The sequence below is a fragment of the Dunckerocampus dactyliophorus genome, chromosome 8 (genome assembly GCF_027744805.1).
Source record: "Dunckerocampus dactyliophorus isolate RoL2022-P2 chromosome 8, RoL_Ddac_1.1, whole genome shotgun sequence".
Lineage (NCBI taxonomy): Eukaryota > Metazoa > Chordata > Actinopteri > Syngnathiformes > Syngnathidae > Dunckerocampus > Dunckerocampus dactyliophorus.
In genome coordinates, this window is record NC_072826.1 from 15,562,381 (window position 1) to 15,582,212 (window position 19,832).

The window sequence follows — 19,832 nt, forward strand, 5'->3', positions numbered from 1 at the left end:
AGCATCAATGTACACATCGTGAAGAATCGATTATTTCCCCCACTCCTACCACCCACTAGTTCAGTATGAGTACCTTTGCCTAGTGTTTTTGTTAAGTCCTTAAAAACAGGACACTCCTGTCAAATAGAAAATCTTTGACGAATGTTTTTGAAATATATTGCTTCTGTTTTATATTTATTTAGGACGACATTAGCTGTTTGGTGAGGTAAACATCTTAAGGCATGCCAGAGCAATGCATTAGCATTATATACAAAAGCTTACCATATAAACAAAATGTTGCCCACAGAATAATTTAGCTACGTGAATCTTGACAACATACAAATTCTGCATTTGCAGCGGGTGGGCCTCTGAAATAACCACAACAATTCTACCCTTGAATCTGTTATATTATTTTCTTATTTTTCAAGACTCATACAAGGAGCCACGATGTTCAAAAGATCTAAAGTGACAGATGGGACGGGCGCTGGCCAAGGTAAGCAATTAGTTTTAACAGCCACAAAAGGCTGTGAAAAAACAAACAATAATGGTCTTTCCGGTATTTGTTTTTCATCTTTGTCTCCCCAAACCTCCCCCATATTTTTCATTAAAGTGACACACATATACAGTATATGGAAAACATGATTTTAAAAAACACTGTGTATGATTTTTATAATTTCACAAACAAAAAAGTAGGCGAGCTACACTGACAGGATTTAATTTCTTTCATATTAATACAAGTGTAGTTACGTTTTGCTGCACTGTATCTAATTTAAATGAGTTAATCCAATGCGACCATCCTGACATGTGCTGTATATGTTCTTCAACGTGTGCCTTATCAGGGCCCGCTGCAGAGAATGAAGGTAGGCTTAGAGGAATATTCGGAGAAGCTTGCCATTATCCATCTTTTCCTTTTTCCTCACTCCTGCTCACAAAGGCATGAAGTCCTGCTGTGCAATCCATTACGTAATATCTTTTATTCGTAGATATGTAGGTGCCACACTACATATCGGTTCACCGTGTGGAACGGAGGCATTGAGGCAAGATAAATGTTCATGTAATGAACATGTTGTATATATATCCCAACCCAGACGATATGTATTGAATTTAATTTGACATTCTAATATTTTATGTATTAGAATGTGTTACCGCATGCTTTAAAAAAAGGGTGGTGAGTTTTTCTTCAGTGTTGGACATAACAGTGATTCTCATGTTTTCGTCTAGTCCACTGATATTAAACGCTGCATTGGTTTCTCAGTGGGCATCAAGAAGAAATCTAGGGTCCCTGGAGTAATGATTACACAGTTTATAGAGACGCTGCCTGAGGGGAAGAGCCATCCAGACTTTACTCGCAAGCCAATTGCTTTGACCATCCAAGAAGGTAAAACTTAAAATTACTACAATTTATCTTGCATATAGTCATTGTCTCTAAACATAACAATTTTCTTTCTTCAGGCAAATTTGCCTTCTTTAAAGCCATTGTCACTGGAGACCCCAAGCCCACTGTGGCGTGGAGCAGAAATAACGGAGATGTCTCTGATACGTCAAAATATCAAAGCAAATATGACCCCAACTCCAATGAGCACACATTTGAGGCAAGTAAAGACCTAACAATCAAGCAATGAAACCACTGGTCACTGTAACTGGCAGATGTGTTTCTTTTTAAAGCCTAGCTCACAACGGACATACGATTTTTTTATCGGGTGATTTTTGGCGTTTCCCAAATCTTTTTTTTGTTCATGGTGACCATAAAGGACACGCATGGAGGACGTACGAAATATCTGCACATGCGTTGGCCGCACTAATTAGATATGTGGGGTGCACAACACACAGGAGTCTGCAAATGCGATGTACAAAAAAATTGACATTTTGCCCAAACCTGACACCAGCAAAACATACAAAAGATGGCCGTACAGACGACGCACAAGGATGCACAAAGTGTGTAAGTTTGTCTTGCAACCTCAAAAAAACATATGAACCTCTGCGGCCGGTCTACGACCAGTCTACGGCTCAAAAATGAACACGTCACACACGCGCCCTCTGTAAGTACCTTGCGTTGTTTTGCACGTAGACCAGCCGTAGGAGCCTGTACGACCGGTTGTGACCTAAGTTTAATGGAGAGACTATACAGTGAAACATACTGGGTCACTTTACCACTTACCTAATTGTATGTTCTGCCTCTTCCAGATGCCCAATGTCAAGGCTGATCAAGCAGATACATATAAGTGTTTTGCGACAAATGAATATGGACAAGCCTTTGTCACGGTTGTTCTGAACGTTATTGAAGGTAAAGATAACACTAAAGATTACAAAAGGTATTAACTGTTTTTTTATTCTGTATTTGAAAATATTGACGGGAAACATTCGCATGTTCGATTGAGCATACTTTGGAGCCACTTTGCCACTCTGTAATCGATCATTCAACTGATCATTACTCAACTAAATGACTATATCAGGGGTTTTCAAAGTGTGAGGCATTTGAGATGGAAAGGCATTGGAAAGCTTGCAGTGAGTACTAGTAGAATACAACAGAAAAAGCCATTGACACGTATAGTTACACCTTGAGCCCACCAGATGGGTCTGATGACTGGTAACTGACTTACACCTGGGTTGTTTGGTTTGTATGGTTTTTCATACCAGCTGTGCTGACCGCATGAGCATGTGGATCGGCTTAAACTGACTTTTCATTTGTTTTTTTTTTGTTAACTAGAAAGGACGTACATGGCAAGAGCTCTGCTGTCAATACTAGCGTTTTGAACTACTGTAATTTGATGCTTTCCTGATTACACTTCACAAACACAAGATCATAACAGCTTGCTGACACCCGCAACTCAAATCCGGACAAGCGAGAGGTACAGATTTATTGAAAAAAAAACAAGTTACAGGTGCTGACAGCTGCTAGCAAGCCAAGCTAACGGCTAACTGCTGAAGTTCAAAGCGGTTGGCTAGCAACAATGCCAAACACAACACCAAATGATACAGCCCTGGAAATCCAAGTCCAAAATCAGAAACAGGGCCAGTCTAGCTATCGAATGAGGAGGATGGCTTTTTCATCGTAAAACTATTAGAATTCAACGATCTTCTCAACAGCAATAATTTGATGTCATTTCACGCCTTGAAGAGCTACAAGAGCAAGCTGTAGCACAAACAAATATCTAAGAGGCCTGCTAACACAAATTGGATATGTACAAGCACAGAATGACAGCCTCAACAAAAAAGATCACTGCCTAAGGATACCAAGGCACTACGAGACAATATCAAGGTACCACAAGATGATAATGCTGCCTTGCCCGCTGCTCTTAAGGAGGTTAAAAACCCTATGAAGGACAAAAGAGCACTACACAACGATATCAAGTTTCTACAGAATGATATTGAGGCACTATTGAAAGATAACGCTGCCTTCCGTGACACTCTTGAGGAAACAGGAATATATCACTGAGCAAATGAAAAATATAATTGATGAGATGGATCAGAATGCATCCCAGTGAATGGCAGAAACAACACCACACCCGTCATCATCGTCAAGTTCACCAATAGGGAATTCAAAACTGCACTGATGAAACAGGGAAAGAAACTGAAAGGTACAAAAGTCTACATGAATGAGCATCTGACAAAACGCAATGCTGACATCGCCTAGAAAGACTTAAGTAAGCAGGGAAAGATACTAAGAACTTAGCGCACCAACGGCAAAATCTACATCAAGCTAAATGGAGGACCAGTAGAAGCAAGAGTGATTGTTGTCAAAGATATTAACGATCTGGATAAATATTAAATATCATATTACATGACAACAAGGAAAATGGAGGATACAACCCACAAAGAAAGAAGCGTGCAGTTAGAAGGATTACATTCAATAACATCTAACATTTGATATCATTACCATGTTGCAAGGGCCCGCTCAACAAGAAGTACTGGAATTAGAAAGGATTAAATAACATCTGCTTCTTCCTACGCCTTTTCGGACATCTGGATCTGGATTTTTGAATTGTAACATGAAGCATTTCAATGTAAACTGTATGCATGTTTGAAATAAAGGGAAGCAATTAACAAGCAATAATTAATGTTGATAAGAATAGCCTTGATTTGATTAACTATTGGAGGGAGGCCCACAATGTTACACTTTGAAGACCCCTGAGCTAATGTACATTATTGTAATACAATATGCATGGGGGCACCATAGCCTTTTGGCTCCTTGGAAGGTGGCCCACAATGTCTGACTTTGACTTTGAAAAGCCCTAAGTTACCTGTATATCATTAAGACTACAGTCTGTTTCTCTCTCCAGTTGGCTTCAAAAAAAAGAAAGCAGTTCAGCAAAATGCGACAGAAACCATCAATGGTGATTTTAAGACAGTTCTAAGAAAAAGGTTGGTTGTGTGTTGATGGTCGCTCGTCTGTACAAGCGAACCCAGCTAATCCATGCCTTCTTTTTTCCTTTTTAGTAAAGTGGTTCCCAAAGCAGCGCAAACAGAAAAAAAGGATGGTGAAATAGATCCAAAATTTTGGGAGCTGCTCCTGAGTGCTGACAAAAAAGACTATGAGAGAATCTGTGCTGAGTATGGAGTGACTGACTTTCGCTGGATGCTGAAAAAACTCAATGAAATGAAGAAAGAGCGAGAAGAAGAACAGGCCGAGGTTACACTGATGTTACATGTTCTTGTATTTAAGAGTGGATGAATGCACATATTTAGGTCTCAATATTTTTAATGATACATTCTTTTTTTGGCACAGTTTGTCAGGAACATATCTAACTTGCGGCCTATCCGGGTCAATGCAGATGGTACTGCCTCCTTCGAGATTGACATGGATCTTATTGAACAGAGCAGCTCCATTTACTTGTATAAGGTCAGTGTGACAATAAGGCGACTTGTTTTTGACAATTCTACAAACATCATAGAGTAACCAAATTAATAAATGTAATTGTGAAGGTTCAACTTGGTTGTTATGACTTGCTTTTAGTTCAATGTGTAAACAATGTTTTACAGCTGATGTTTGAATAAATTTTTGTCTTAAAAATCTAATGAACTGAAGTTTAATTGTGTATTTCTTTCACAGGATGGTGAAATGGTCCCATACACAAAGGAACTGGGAGACACGATGAAGCACAGCCTGAGGAGAGTAGGGAGAAAGTATATTTTCAGCATGAGGGATCTCAGGCCAGACGACGGTGGATTCTACCAGTTGGATGTAGAAGATGTGAATATTTTTTCCACAGATTTTAAAAGTAGGTAAACAGGGAACATATCTACTCTACATTACTTTGACAAATGACTACAAAGTTGCATTGTAGTTGTAAGAGGCCATGCAAGAAATGGTCTTTGTTTTTGTTTTTTTAGTTCTTTGCTTTTTTATGGTGTTCTATTTCAGTTCCCATGGTGGATTTCTTGGTGAAAATCCAGGAAGTGAAGGCAATGGAGAGAGAGGACGCAGTTTTTGAGTGTGTTATATCAAAACCTCTTGCCAAGATTTCATGGTTTGGCAAGAATCTGCCCTTGGAGCAAGGAGATAAATATGATATTGAGGTTTCTGAAGACAAGCTCATCCACAGACTGGTGGTCAAAGACTGCATGGTGGTAGACAAAGGAATTTATTCCGCGTGTGCCGGAATAAAATCCTGCAATGCCTGGCTCGTCGTTGAAGGTTAGACACTCAACACGCAGGTGTTAATTCTCCAACCAAACTCAGCACAACTTCAGAGCTACCATGTCCCTCTTTAGCTGATAAAGATGCAGATCAGGGCAAGAAGTCAGTGAGGAAAACAACAAAGGCCGGAGGATCGGGTATGGATCTGCAGAAGGTGGCCCAAGAGCAAAATGCAAAGTTGGAGAAAGAGAAAGAGGAGGTGAAAGCTGCAAAAGAAGCTGAAGTTGTGGCACCAAAACCAGGTAAGATTTGTAAACTACCAAAATGTATTTCAAATTTCAAAACACAACATTAGCAAGATACTGTTGGGCCAAATTTAAAGACAGTCTGTAGATGTTGGAGGGGGCAAGGCAAGTTTATTTATAGAGCACAATTCATACACAAGGTAATTCAAAGTGCTTACAGAAAAAAAAAAGAATAGAATCACTTCATAAAATCATTCCATAAAAACATAAAATCATTCTAAAATAATTACATAAAAAAACAGATACGGATACAGATAATTGAGGTGGGTGAACAGATACATATACAGATATAGATAGTGGTGTACTCGCTCATCCATACTAATAACACTTTGTCTTTGTTTCTGTGGGCCAAAGACAATGATTTCAGTTTTGTCTGAGTTAAGCTGGAGAAAGTTGCTTTGCATCCACACACTGATCTGTTTGATGCAGTGACAAAGTAAATCTGCAGGACCATGTTGACCAGCCATCAGTGACATGTAGATCTGAGTGTTGTCTGCATAGTTAAGAGCCATTGCAGAAGGTCATTTTGACAATGTAAGACAACAGCTGACAATATTAAAAGTCACTGCTTCAATTTGTATGTCTTTATATACACAGCATACAGGCCTGATCAAAATCTTAACAGCAGTTGAAAAATTGCTAGAATTTGCATTTTGCACATTTGGATCTTAATGAGGTTTTAGGTAGCGCTAAAATATGCAAAATCAAGAAGGGGGAGTGAGACAAAGAACATTTGGAACTTGTAATTTAAACAAAAAAAAACAAAAAAAACTGAAATAGGTTGTTTATCACCTGATCAAAAGTTTAAGACCACAGGCTATAAAAGCTCAAATCTATTCAAAATGTTCAATTTCTGTCAGGCATTCACACTGTCATGCCCTCCTGATGGCTAAAGCTAATAAGCTTTCTCTTTTTGAATGTGGTCGGATTGTCGAGCTGCATAAGCAAGGCCTCTCGCAGCGTGCCATTGCTGCTGAGGTTGGGCTCAGTAAGACAGTCATTCTACATTTTTTGAAAGATCCTGAGCATTATGGGACAAAAAAGTCAAGTGGTAGACCCAAAAAAATCACACCTGTGCTGAGCCGGAGGATCCGATTGGCTGTCCATCAAGACACAGGGCGGTCTTCGACCCAAATTAAGGCCCTTACTGATGCCGACTGCAGCGCAATAACCATCAGACAGTATCTGCTGGAAAAGGGTTTAAAAAACAAAACAAATTCGAAGACCTTATCTCCTTCAACACCACAAAACTGTTAGACTTTGCCAGGGAGCATCAAACATGGGACATTGAAAGGTGGAAAAAAGTTTTATTCTCTGATGAGAAAAAATGTAACCTTGGCGGTCCAGATGGCTTCCAACGTCACTGGCATGACAAGGAGATCCCACCTGAGATGTTTTCTACCCGGCACAGTGGAGGGGTGTTCGTCATGATCTGGGGTGCTTTTTCATTCAGTGGAACACTGGAGATTTTGATCAGGTCTCTGTATTACACGGTATATTTGATTTTAAAGCTCTGCATACAGTAGCTTTGGTAAACTCCCCAAGATCATAGATCACTATACTACTACTTGATAAATTACAATCCATAAAACCGATGCTGCTATAAACACACAAATTGTACATAATTGTTTGACAAACCTACAGTACATACCTACATCTATATATAACCAAATATCAATGGCAATTTTACCAAATTAACCTCTGGCTTCAACTAGGCTTCAACCAAACCTTCAGATTTCAATGCAGATCAACTGCATTGTTTTGCTTTGCTATATAGTGTCTGTCATGCTGTTCATCAATTTGCATTAAGCCTCCAATGTGAAGTTGTTGACACAGCAGCTACTCACACTGGCGTTTAACAGGAAGAGATAAACCGGCAGACGTGGCCCCAGCTAGACCAATTGTGAAGGTGGTAAGCAGGGGTAAGAGACACCATTTGCTGAGGTGACGTCTACAGATGGTTTTATCCAGAGTTCATATGTATTTTTAACGGTGTTCATTAGGGGTGTGCATTACCTATTATCTGGCGATTCGATTCGTATTGCGATTCATAGGTCACGATTCGATTCGATTTCGATATATCCCAATACTTAAGTACAAGACAATTATTCTGATTTTTTTTTTAAATATATGATTCTGGAAACAACTAATGACTAAACTAGTACACATTCAAAAGAAAATTTGTATAAAATATTTTATTATCTGAAATGTCAGAAACATAACTGCAGCAGCAACCGTATTTAAGAAGTTGCAGACTGTGTTTTAGGTTTCAATGTTGGGATCATTGTCAGTAACTACCACAGGATTTTTTGCACTTACGCCCCAATCAGCCACAACTTCACGCAGCAAAGCCTCAATATTCTCTCATGTGTGACTGTCATACACTGGACGTGTTTGTGACACATGAGAACGCATCTTCCACATGCTGTCGATGTGATGCGCCGTTACTGTTATGTACAGTATGACTCGGTGGCCCTGGAATTCCAGGCATCACATGTTAATGCAACTCGCTCCGCAAATGAAGATCATCCAGCACATCGTTTTTTACTAATTTGTACAAGCGAGAGTCCAAATTGCAGATTTATAAATGTGCTTCGGAGCATCTCGTAATTCCCTCTCCATGTTGAAACTTTAGCTGTTCTCTAAACACCGCGAGAATATAGTGTAAAGATACCGCCCTGTGATAACTCTCGCGAGATGCTATTATTACTCTGGCGGGCTTGGGTGGTGGGCTGCCAACACTGCCAGCTAGTGACCGGGAGTGTAAGTGCAGGACAAAAGACGCTGCAATAAATACAGTACCTCCAAAACACATTTGAAAACATCCATTTGAACGTCTTTTGAATCGATATGAGAATCGTGCGATGTAATATCTCGATATATCGTCGAATCGATTATTTTAAACACCCCTAGCGTTCATCAATTTTTAGTATGCCTGCATTGATAAATTGTTGGCACAGCAACTACTAACAATAATGTTTAACAGGCAGCGATAAACCAGCAGACGTGACACCAACTAGACCGGTTGTGAAGGGGGAAAGCAACGGTAAGAAAGTGTTGCTGTAACGTCTACTTATGGTTTTATCTGAGAGTTGATATGTTTCTTTTTTTAACACTGTTCGTCCATTTTCAGTATGCTTACATTCATAAATTGTTGACACAGCAACTACTAACATAAATGTTTAACAGGAAGTGATAAAGTGGCAGACTTGGCTTCTGTTCAAGCGGTTGCCGAGGAAATGGGCAGTGCTCAGATCACATAATTGCGGCAATGTCTAAGAATATGCTGAAAGTAAGCGTAGAACGTCTGTCATCAGTTTTTTCATGGGGTTGGCATCTATTTTAGACAATTTTAAGAAAATTTTGAATGAATAGTTCGTGGGAAGAAAACCTTGAGCAAAGACCAAAAGAGGAGCATAAATAATGAAGACGGAATTACATTTCTTCTTGTTTGCCCCCTCAGTTAAGGAGACAAAACCTGAGCTGCCACCTGCAGCTCCAACAAGTGGTAAGTTGCTCAAATACTGTCATAGTTGTTAGTAAATATTAAATTAGTGTTTTTTGAAGATGCCCAAAATATAACTCTGTAGTTTAAAAAATTATGTATGGATATGAATAACTGTGTTCCTTTGGGTTAAGTCAAACATGGCATAAAACATCTTTTTATTTAATGTTCCCAGAGCCTGTGATTACATGCGGACTCACTGATATATATTGTCTGCGTGGGAAGCCAGCTGAATTAAAAGTCACAATGAACATGGACTGCGAAGGCATCTGGTTTAAAGACGGAGAGCCGGTAAAAAGCTCATTAACGACAAATTTTTCAGTTTTCTTTTGTGCATTTGGAATAAACACTGATGTAGGACTGATGTGTTGTCACTTGTCAAGTAAACACACCGAAGAGGAAATAGAGTTGGTTTTGAGTTAGACCTTTAAAAAACAACAGGGGTTTTCAAGGTGTGATGCGGGCCAGAAGACTTCAGAGAAGGAGGGGCAGCAGCTTGAGAAACAGAGAAAAACTTCTACAAGCCTGCTAAGCAAACTTTTGTTACGTTTTAAGTACGTTACGTTTAAATTAATTGATTTTTGTTACTACAATGAGCAAGTAAGTTTGGGCTGAGCAGAAAACTTCACAAATATGCTCCAGAATATCCGTTTTTGGTGAGTTGGGATGATCACTCTGTTTATGCTCTCAGAGGGAGGCTCTTTGTGCCACCATTGAAAACCCCTACCCTGCAAGCAGGGGCGCTGCCAGGAATTGTGGGTCCCATGAAAAAAAAAAAAATCATATTTGGCCCCGTGGGCAGCTGTGGTGACTACAGCGCTAGGACTCAACTGACCCTTTAAAGCTATTTTTATGCTATTTGACTGAAATCTGAATTTAGTTAGATGCATGTGTTGGAGTAATACGAATACATGGGAAACAAATTGCTCAATTTATTTTTACAAAAAATAACATAACTTGTCAAACGCTGGGATTGAACTCATGTACCTTATTTACTTCATGGAAAAGTCAGTCAGTATAATCTTTCATTATATTTAATCATTGGTGACAGTGCAGAAAATAAGTTTGATGTAAAATTCCATGTAAAGTGCCCCATTATTCATTAATGCCATTGACATTTTACAGATTATTTTTGATTCTCATAGATTCAAGAGTTTTCAAGATTCAAGAGTTTTATTTTCATATGCATAGTAAAACAGGCAGTTATACTATGCAATGAAATAGTAAATAGTAATATGGAACAAATTGCTTCCCTTTTGAACTCAAAATGGGACATGTACTTCTGTTTCTAAATAAATAGCCGGAGTAGTACTATCTTATCTCCTTCTTTTGCCTTTCTTCCCTCTTCTTTCTTGCTGTCCTTTGTGAAAACCGGACTTTATTTTAGTACTAGGCAACATTGTAGTGCATTGGCTCCTACGCGCTCTGAAGCGGGACCAAACCATTTTGCAGATTTCATGCAGGGGGGTGGTTGGTCTATATGGATGCTTACTTTGTGGTCAATGTGAATTTAACTTTTACTGCCAAAAACAAGTAAAAAAAAAAAAATCATTTTAGGACTATATTTGAAAAATCTCATATATATATCTCTCAACCCAGATAACAAAATTTGATTTTAATTTGTACCTATTTTTTTGGAACCCTTGAATCATCCTAACTTTCCCCCCCTTTACGGCTCCCCTGTCTCCTTTAAGCAGGGAAACTGACTACAATAACAAGCATCAAAACCTGCTTGGTTGATTTGATACGCTTTTATATTTTGTGGCGTGATAAAAACTACTTTTCCTTTCACCTTTGATATTCTAGCTAAACACAGGCGCTGGGATCAACATAAGCAAAGATTCCACCTCTCACACACTGACTTTTCAACACTGCAGAGATGGTGACTCCGGCGTTTATCGCTTTGTATCAGGGGATCAGAGTACGCAGGGAAAAGTCACAATTGGAGGTATAATTTACTTCACTTTTTAGTAATACGTGAGATGGTCTATTCCAGTGCATTATACTTAATTATACCTTGTGCTTTGTAGATGTACCTGAATTTGACCCAGAGGACCTTCACAAATTCTCCAAGCCCTTGACAGTAAGAGTGGGCCAAAACGCCACTTTCAAAATGCCTTTCGCGGTCCAGGAGTCTCTGATTGTTAACTGGTATAAGAATGGCACTGAGGTCAAAGACGGCGGAGGAGTCAAGATTGTGAGGGAGCCCAATCACAGCCGGCTGCTCCTCAGAGACTGCCTACGGTCAGACACAGGGGAAATTAAAATCCAGCTCAAAAACGCATTTGGGGCCGTGGAGGCCACATCTCAGCTTTTTGTGCTTGGTAATAAAGCTTAAGTGTTCTAATGAGAAATATTACTACTTAAAAATGTTAAAGCACTATGTTTGCTCATACAGATCGTCCAGCTCCACCAGAGGGTCCGGTGGAGATTCTAGAAACCACCTCGTCTCTAATCGAGATCAAATGGAAACCTCCCAAAGACGATGGTGGTTCCGCTGTCACCAACTACATCATAGAGCGACAGCAGCAAGGCCACAATCGGTGGGTTAAACTCGGGGATGTCTCTGGCGATAAGACCTCCTTCAGGGATAGGAATGTGACTCACGGAAAGAAGTACAACTACCGCATCTACGCAGAGAACTCTGAGGGCCTCAGTGACATGCTGGAGACTACTGATAGTATTATGGCCGGCATAATGAGTGAGCAGAAATGAAAGAAGTCTCATTCAACGTTTCTGTGGTTAGTTTTTGTTTTGGTTGCCAACTTGTCTATTACCTGATCACACAGTACTTTCTGGACCACCTGGTGCCCCCAAAGCGGTGAGTACCTCAAAGACCTGTATTACATTAATGTGGACCCCTCCGGAGGATGACCGAGGGGTGCCCATCATTGGTTATCAACTGGAGAAACGCAAAAAAGACACAAATCAGTGGATTCCCCTCAATGCAGTCAATGAGCCCATTGAAGGTTTGTCACAAAAGCACAACCATATCCTGGGTAACAGTATAGAGTTTTGACTCTTCACATCCTTTTTTTCCAGATGTGAATTACGCAGTTAAAGATGTCACTGAGGGAGCACAGTATGAATTCAGGGTTCTGGCAATTAATGAGTCAGGGGCAGGGGATCCGAGTCCCCCCTCTGCAATGGTGTGTGCAAAGAATCCCAACAGTAAGTTCCGACTGTAAATACAGTATCCAAGATTCCACTTTTCAAGTCTGAGTTTGTATCTGAAATGTATGTGTTTTGGTCCAGTGAGACCTCATTTCAAAGACCCGGAGGACTTCATTGTCGTCAGAGCAGGAAATTCAGCACGTGTAAAAATTTGCTATGAGGTATGACTTTACAAGCTGCAACTACTTGAATTCTCAAAAGTTAGCCTCCAGTTATCGCTTTGCTAAGTTTGACATTTATCGGAATACCTCAATGTCTCCAGGCTGAACCTCCACCTGAAATCACATGGCTCAAGGACGATGAACCAACACCCCCATGGATTCAAATAATCAATTCAGAGGGAATGTCCCAGCTTGTTATTCCGTCATCCAAACGTTCAGACTCTGCCATCTACACCATCATCGCCAAAAACTCTGTCGGGCAGGCTTGCTTTGATGTTGAGGTTAGAGTTACAGGTAAGAAGAAGGGCAGTTGCCAATGATAAGGTCTCATTTGAGAAATGCAGAAATGTTATTGGAATATAATTGGAAGCAAACTCCAGTTGTGTTCTTGTTCTGAAATCCAAGCTTCTTCTGGATATGACTTGTAATTTTTTGTACAATATGGACAGCAATGGAGGAGTAGTAGCCTCACAGAAACAAGGTTCCTGATTCAGTTCCATCTTGGAATCCAAGCAAGGCTAATTTTCAGCCAAAAAACAGCCCAAAAAAAAAAAAAAAAAGAATAACCTCAGAAAGGGTATGGAGTCAGTATTTTCCTTCCTTCAAACTAGATGAACCCAAGTGCCCAGGACCAGTGGAGCTGGAACAAACCGTCCAGGGGAAAGTGGTTATATCATGGGCTCCCTCCCCAGACCAGGGGCTTGATGACAGACTTTACTACATGGTAGCTCAACGCGACTCAAATACCAGGATATGGAAAACTGTGGCAGACCGCCTCTTCACTAACACGTACACAGCCAACAACATTCTTCCTGGGCTGGAATACCATTTCAGGGTCTACGCCAAGAATGACATGGGCCTCTCGGACCCATCTCAGTCACCAACATGGGGAATGAATAGTAACAAAGGTATGCTACTATTTCCTGCTAAACACGACACCCCACATTTAGAAATACCAGCCAGCATCCTAAATGTCAACACATTCTAATCTGTTTCTTTTTAATGTATTTCCCATTTAGTCCCAATTGTCTGCAATGCATTCAACTCATCACATATCAGCTTTGAAAGGCCCCCATCCATCTTGGTCCCCCTGAAGGTCCACACCCCCCCCAAAGGCTACCAGGTCTACATGACGTGCGCTGTGCGAGGATTCCCTACACCCACCGTCTCCTGGTTCCTCAATGACCAGTGCATCAACTCAGACAGCAACTACTACATCACCAACTCCTTTGGCGTATGCTCCATGTATATTCTCAGAGTGCGGCCAAAGGACAGCGGCGAGTACAAAGTGGTTGCAGTCAACTCCTTTGGCAAGGCAGAGTGTTCCACTAAACTCATTGTTAGAGGTAAGACCCAGCTTAGGGATTTGATAACAACTTTTAAGGTATTTTTTTTTGTGATTTTAACTTTTTTTTCCTTCACAGAATGACACAAAAAATGACATCATCTGACATGTACTTTTAGTGCAAAGGGTTTCGGAAAAGTCTCCTGTAAATGGCTGAAACTTCCAGAGCAATCAAATATTAACTTATGTCTTTAAAATGCTGCAAATGAGCGACAAACTGATTTCAGAATTCATTAACCTGCAACTGCAATAAATCATTAAATACCCAAGTGTGAGTGTTTTTATTCTGCTTTTCCAAATACAAAAAAACACAGTGGAACTTCCATAATCAATTTAGCCGTGTTGATATTTTTATGTATTTTTAAATTTTCCAAAATGTTCTTATATATTTTTAAAGACAAAACTTTATCATTAGTTATTTGTAACAACATTTCAGCTTCTTCTCTTTACATTTTGCCTTTTTTTGTTATTTTTTTTTTTTATTTCTATAATGTGCCGCGGGCCAATAAAAAACAAGCTACGTGCCACATATGGCCCCAGGCTGCACTTTGGACCAGGCTGTTTTATTATCATTGCTGACTTGGCTATATTGTACAATGATGTTCTGCCGAGCCTGGACAGACAGATCTAGCACTTTCTTACAACCGTTTCAATTTCCGGTCCACAGTTCTTACAACAATCTTTTTTCCAGAAAACCTAAAATTCAGAATGTTTGGATTTCAGGGGGATTAGAATTTAAGGGTTCCACTCTTTTACTGACACAGTTGAACAGGTGGTTATTTACAACATACAGTATATTTTTCCATCTAAAAATGTACGGCAGAAGACACCATGTAGCTTACACGGTGTCATAAACGTTTAAGAACTGTCTGACCAGTTTTCATTGCCTTTCCATATATAACGCCAGTAAAATGACCACTGGAGCTTCTTTGGTTACGGACTGTAAATACTTTTATCCCGTATCTATCAAATAAGCATTTAAAATGTAATAATTTCATTCAAATAGTGAATGCTTCCTGAAGTAAAAATTTATATTTAAAACCATTGTTTTTCCTTTGCTGCAGCCATTAAGTCATATTTGTTCGTAATACCGTTTGGTGACCATTCAGACACTGTATGAGCTTGACCTCTGACAATATGAACTGTACAAGTACGACACACTTGCACCCCATTAGCCATCATCTTTTTATAACACTGCGTGACCCTCTGTGAGATTTTCCAGTGACACCTTTGAAAGCAAATAAAACACTCAAGTGAATGAATGTTTATCAACCATTAAAATCCTGAGATGAACGATCGTATTACAAAGACACGTTAAGGCTGCCAGTCGGGACAGTGTAGACGCATGAAGACCTTCTAGCACTGACATCGGAGAATAATCCATCTGTAATGTACCGATAACATATTGCCACACACCATCAATCTGTTGTCTAAATCATAGAGATCATGTCATCGGGGGTTTCATATTGTCATCAGCACTGGTGTATATTGTTGATACGGACATTTCTGATACCAGATTAAGTCATGAGTTTTTTCCAGTCCAACTATGAGGCTATCACTTTCATAAGGATTTGTAAAAGAAGAAACCGCCACCCTTTGCTACTGTTGTACTGTGGCTTTTTACCAAATACATTGGCTCCATTTAAGGCTTTCTGTGTGCCACAACATTTTATTACCCAACAAAAAGGGGCGCCATCCTTCGCCGCGATATTAGACATTACAGATATTAAGAGACAAGACTACAAGCTGGGGACACAAGGCTTAACAAAGGCAACCAAGGCATTGAAAGTAAGTCACGTTGATTTTTTTAAAATTCTGAGTGAATTAGCGTGCTGAAATGATTGCATTATTTTCAGTCGCATAACACGGCTTGGGCTTTTAGATGTTAAAATGAAGAAGAGGAATGTGCATTTTTTTTCTGGGCTGCAGTTTAATGAAGTATGAACATGAAGCAACATCCATCCATCCACTTTCTATGCAGCTAATCCCATGAAGCAACATAACATCCAAATGTCTGATTCCTACTTTGTAAAAGTTAAAAAATGGTTATGGAAGCAAACCAAGTTTTAGTTACATAGAAATCTGTTTGAAATCAATGAATAATTAAATGAATATTTTTGTTAAATCATAAACTGTTGAAATTCTCCAATACTACGGACATTCATGTCGTCCTTGTGCCATATTCTGGCAGCTCCTTACGACAAATAACTGAACAGGAGATGATCAGGTTTTTGTTCATGTTGGATTGGCGTTGCCCTTTTTCAAATCGTAACTTTTCTTCTTATGTGGCCCAGAAATTAAAATGTGAAATGCCACTGGGCTGCAATTATGATACACAGCGAATGATGTTCTAATTAAAAAACATCAGTGCTCTTCAGTTACTAAAATAATTCCTCAACTAAGTCAAGATAAGATACATCCTTCATGCTTTGCAGCCATTGGCAATAGTGCTGGAAACAATGGAAGTAGGTCAAAGTAATTTTCCAGTCATGTCTCATGAGAGCTTGGTACACATATTCTATTCAATGTATTGATGTTTGTTGCAAGTTTTCCTAAAAGTCCAAAAAATCCAATGTCTTTTGATTGTGCTACTACTACAAAAAAAAAAAAAAAGTGCACCGCACATGAAGACATTCTGCCCTCCCGTCTATGTTTGGCTCGCAAGCAGCCACTTGACTCCACAAGCACTTGGGGCAAAGTGGGCCCAAAGGTGGGGTTTCACATTCCCCATTTACGGCATCCCAGCGTGTCTCCACGCAAGAGTCAAGGCATCCCCGCTTTGACAAGCTGATGTCATAGTGCCACTAATGTGATACATGAGGAGAGAACTTCCAAGGCTCACAACCTTTTGTGGCTCTCCAACCTCTTTTTAAGTCTCACAGATTTGTGTGACATCCCCTGCGGTTACACAACAGTCATGTTTAGTCATGAGACTTGCATGCATGTACATTATGCACCTTTGTACACAGCAATGTTTTGATATAAATCAAGTATATTGCCTAATAATGAAATGTTGACATTTGTAAAAATACAGTGCCCTCCAAGTATTTACCTGCTTGGCTGTTTCAGCATTTTATTGCTTTTAGAAATGTAATCATGGTCAATGTAATTTGACTTTTATGACAAAAACTTATAATTTAAAGTAAGTTATTTTCATGTCAAAGTGAAAATAGACTTTTACAAATTGGTGTCAATTAATATATAAGATAAACTAAATGACTGCATACCTGTCGCTGCAATCACAGCACAGTCTGTGGAGATACAGTATGTCACTGTAGATTTTCCCCATTTCTCCTTGCAAAACAAATTCGTCAGGTTGCTCCGGGATTGGGTGTGAACAGCACTTTTCAAGGCCAGCCAGAATGATCAATTTGGATTGCAGTCTGGGCTTGGACTTGGGCCCTCTAGAACATTTAGCTTGTTGTCTTTGAACTAAGTTTGGCGTGGTTTTTGCCGTATGCTTGATATCGCTGTCTTGCTGGAATATAAATCTTCTCCCACGGCAGAGTTGTCTTGCAGATTGAAACATATTATCCTCCTGGATTTGCCAATATTTTTCTGTATTCATGTTCCCTTCCACCTTGACCAGCCTTCCAGGGCCTGCGGCTGAGAATCAGCCCCACAACATGACACACCATGCTTCACGGTGCAGATGGTGTATTTGTGGTGATGTGCAATTTTTGATGTTTGCCAAACTGATGGGCAAGTCTGATGGCCAAGTCTTATGGCCAAAAAGCTCCATTTTTTTCTTCTTCTTTTTAGGAAAATTCCAGATTTCAAGGGAGCTTTTTTCAATAACAGCTTTCTCTTTGCCGACACTCTCTTTGTCTACGACTCGGGAAGAACCTGTGCAACGGTTCTTGCGTGTGCAGTCTCTCTCAACTCATTAATTCTTTCAGAGGGGTGGTAGAAATCTTGGTGGTCTCCATCACCACTCTTCATCTTGCCAGATCACTCTGTTTGTGAGAATGGCCAGCTCTAGGCAGATTTACAAAAGCACCATATCCTTCCATTTCTTAATTGTGGATTTTCTGTAACTCTGTGGGATGCCCAGTAAGTTTGCAATCTTGTTGTTGCCATCTCCTGTCCTATACTTTTCTATTATCTATCATTATCTATATATTGCTTGGAGTGTTCTTCTGTCTTCATGTTGCAATTGTAGAAGACATACTAATAAATAGGGATGAGCCGGAGAATGCAGTTACGGAAAATGTATTTTTGCAGAAAACGAGCATGAAACAAGTACAGCTCAGTAACAGTGATGAAGGAAAATCCTCATTGGGTAACTGCTAATGTATTCACTCTTCATGCTCTGTGATTGGCCAGTCGCACACAGCGACCGCCCCTCCGTAGATAAACTCTGACAGCCATAGAGCGGAGTATGCGGTGCATTTGACAAGACAGAGTTGAAAACGGCTCGTGTCATGTTGGTCACTGCCTCCACTCCAGACTTACTCAGCTCAACTGGTATCTAAACTTACTTGGTAAACTTCTTTCTTAGCATAGGCGGTGCATTTGACAAGACACAGCTGTAAACGACTCATGTTGCGTCGGTCACTGCCGGTGTGTTTTTTTTGTTGTTTTTTTTTTATCTGCTCATCTCAATTTGGCTGGTGATAGTTTGAAAGCTTTGCTCTTAGTACTGAACGTGGTGCTTATGAGAAAACTACAGTGAACAAGGTTGACAGATTATTTCCCTGTTTGCCATCACTGAATGTTTACATGAATCACCAACTTCAAAAAAACTTTAAAAAAATAATTAATAAAGACGTACAGATCACTTACACACATACACAGTACACATATAGCTGAATAATAAACAATAAACATAGCAACTTCTGATCAATCTATGCCAATTTCAGACTTAAAATAATGTACCAATTTAAGCCCTGCCCATTTATGATTAAACCATGCCCACTTCCGATTTATGCAGATACGGATACAGATAATATAGATGGGTGAACAGATACAGATAGTGGTGTACTCCCTCATCCCTACTAATGAAGCAGAGACTGGACCTCCCAGACATAGGTATTCAATCACTTAGCACAGATTAAATGCACTCAAGTGATCTCCATTTCAGTAATTATCGCACTGCAGGCATCACCTATCTGGATCTCTGCTGAATTAGGCCAATCACTCTAAAGGGGGTGAATATTTATGCAAACACTTATTTTACGTTAACGAGTATAAATCGCTTCAGTAAAAAAAATGAAGAATGAAAAAACATGTAAGTCTAACTGGACTACAAGTCACATTTATCGGTATTTATGATCAAACTACCATCAGAGCAATTTTTTTTTTTTTTTAGGAGTGCCAACAACAAAAAAAAACAAAGACAAGAAGACAAAGCCAGAATTAGATGGCAACGTGTACACCAACCGTGACAAACTAAAGCTACAGAAGCTGAAATAAGTCAGATGTTATCAAGTATATAGATACAATAAAAACATACCTGTTTAATAAATGTCAGAATTTTGACCTTGAATGTCAGAAGACACTTAATACTGGATACAACTCCTAGACGCATCCTGATGTGTATAAACATCAAACAGCCATATAACCAACACTTCATTTTTGTATTCACAAATGAATTGAAATAGACTGAAAATCATATGTGTGTATTTAGTTATCAGTGGCTGACACAGTCGCTACAATCTCCAAGCTAGAAATAATTATTGTCCTAATTAAACAACACTGCTGCTTAATATACAGCGTTTCTCAATCCACACAGATATCATATACTCATAGTTGCACAATACTGACAAACACAAAGTCTCCAAGG

At 39.6% G+C, this 19,832-nt stretch overlaps 1 protein-coding gene across 1 annotated transcript; it reads left to right on the plus strand.

Annotated features, from left to right (window-relative positions):
* Positions 1-426: 426 nt before the first annotated feature.
* LOC129186808 (immunoglobulin-like and fibronectin type III domain-containing protein 1) lies at positions 427-14,250 on the plus strand. Its single transcript, XM_054785436.1, has 23 exons — positions 427-472; positions 1,235-1,357; positions 1,432-1,571; positions 2,164-2,263; positions 4,260-4,341; positions 4,417-4,609; positions 4,706-4,819; positions 5,030-5,198; positions 5,342-5,614; positions 5,692-5,859; positions 8,849-8,908; positions 9,326-9,370; positions 9,543-9,658; positions 11,174-11,315; positions 11,398-11,691; positions 11,766-12,068; positions 12,157-12,336; positions 12,410-12,538; positions 12,623-12,702; positions 12,804-12,996; positions 13,314-13,610; positions 13,722-14,048; positions 14,127-14,250. Exons 1-23 carry the CDS (start codon positions 427-429, stop codon positions 14,129-14,131), a joined length of 3,579 nt encoding a protein of 1,192 aa, XP_054641411.1. The 3' UTR covers positions 14,132-14,250.
* The last annotated feature ends 5,582 nt before the right edge of the window (positions 14,251-19,832 follow it).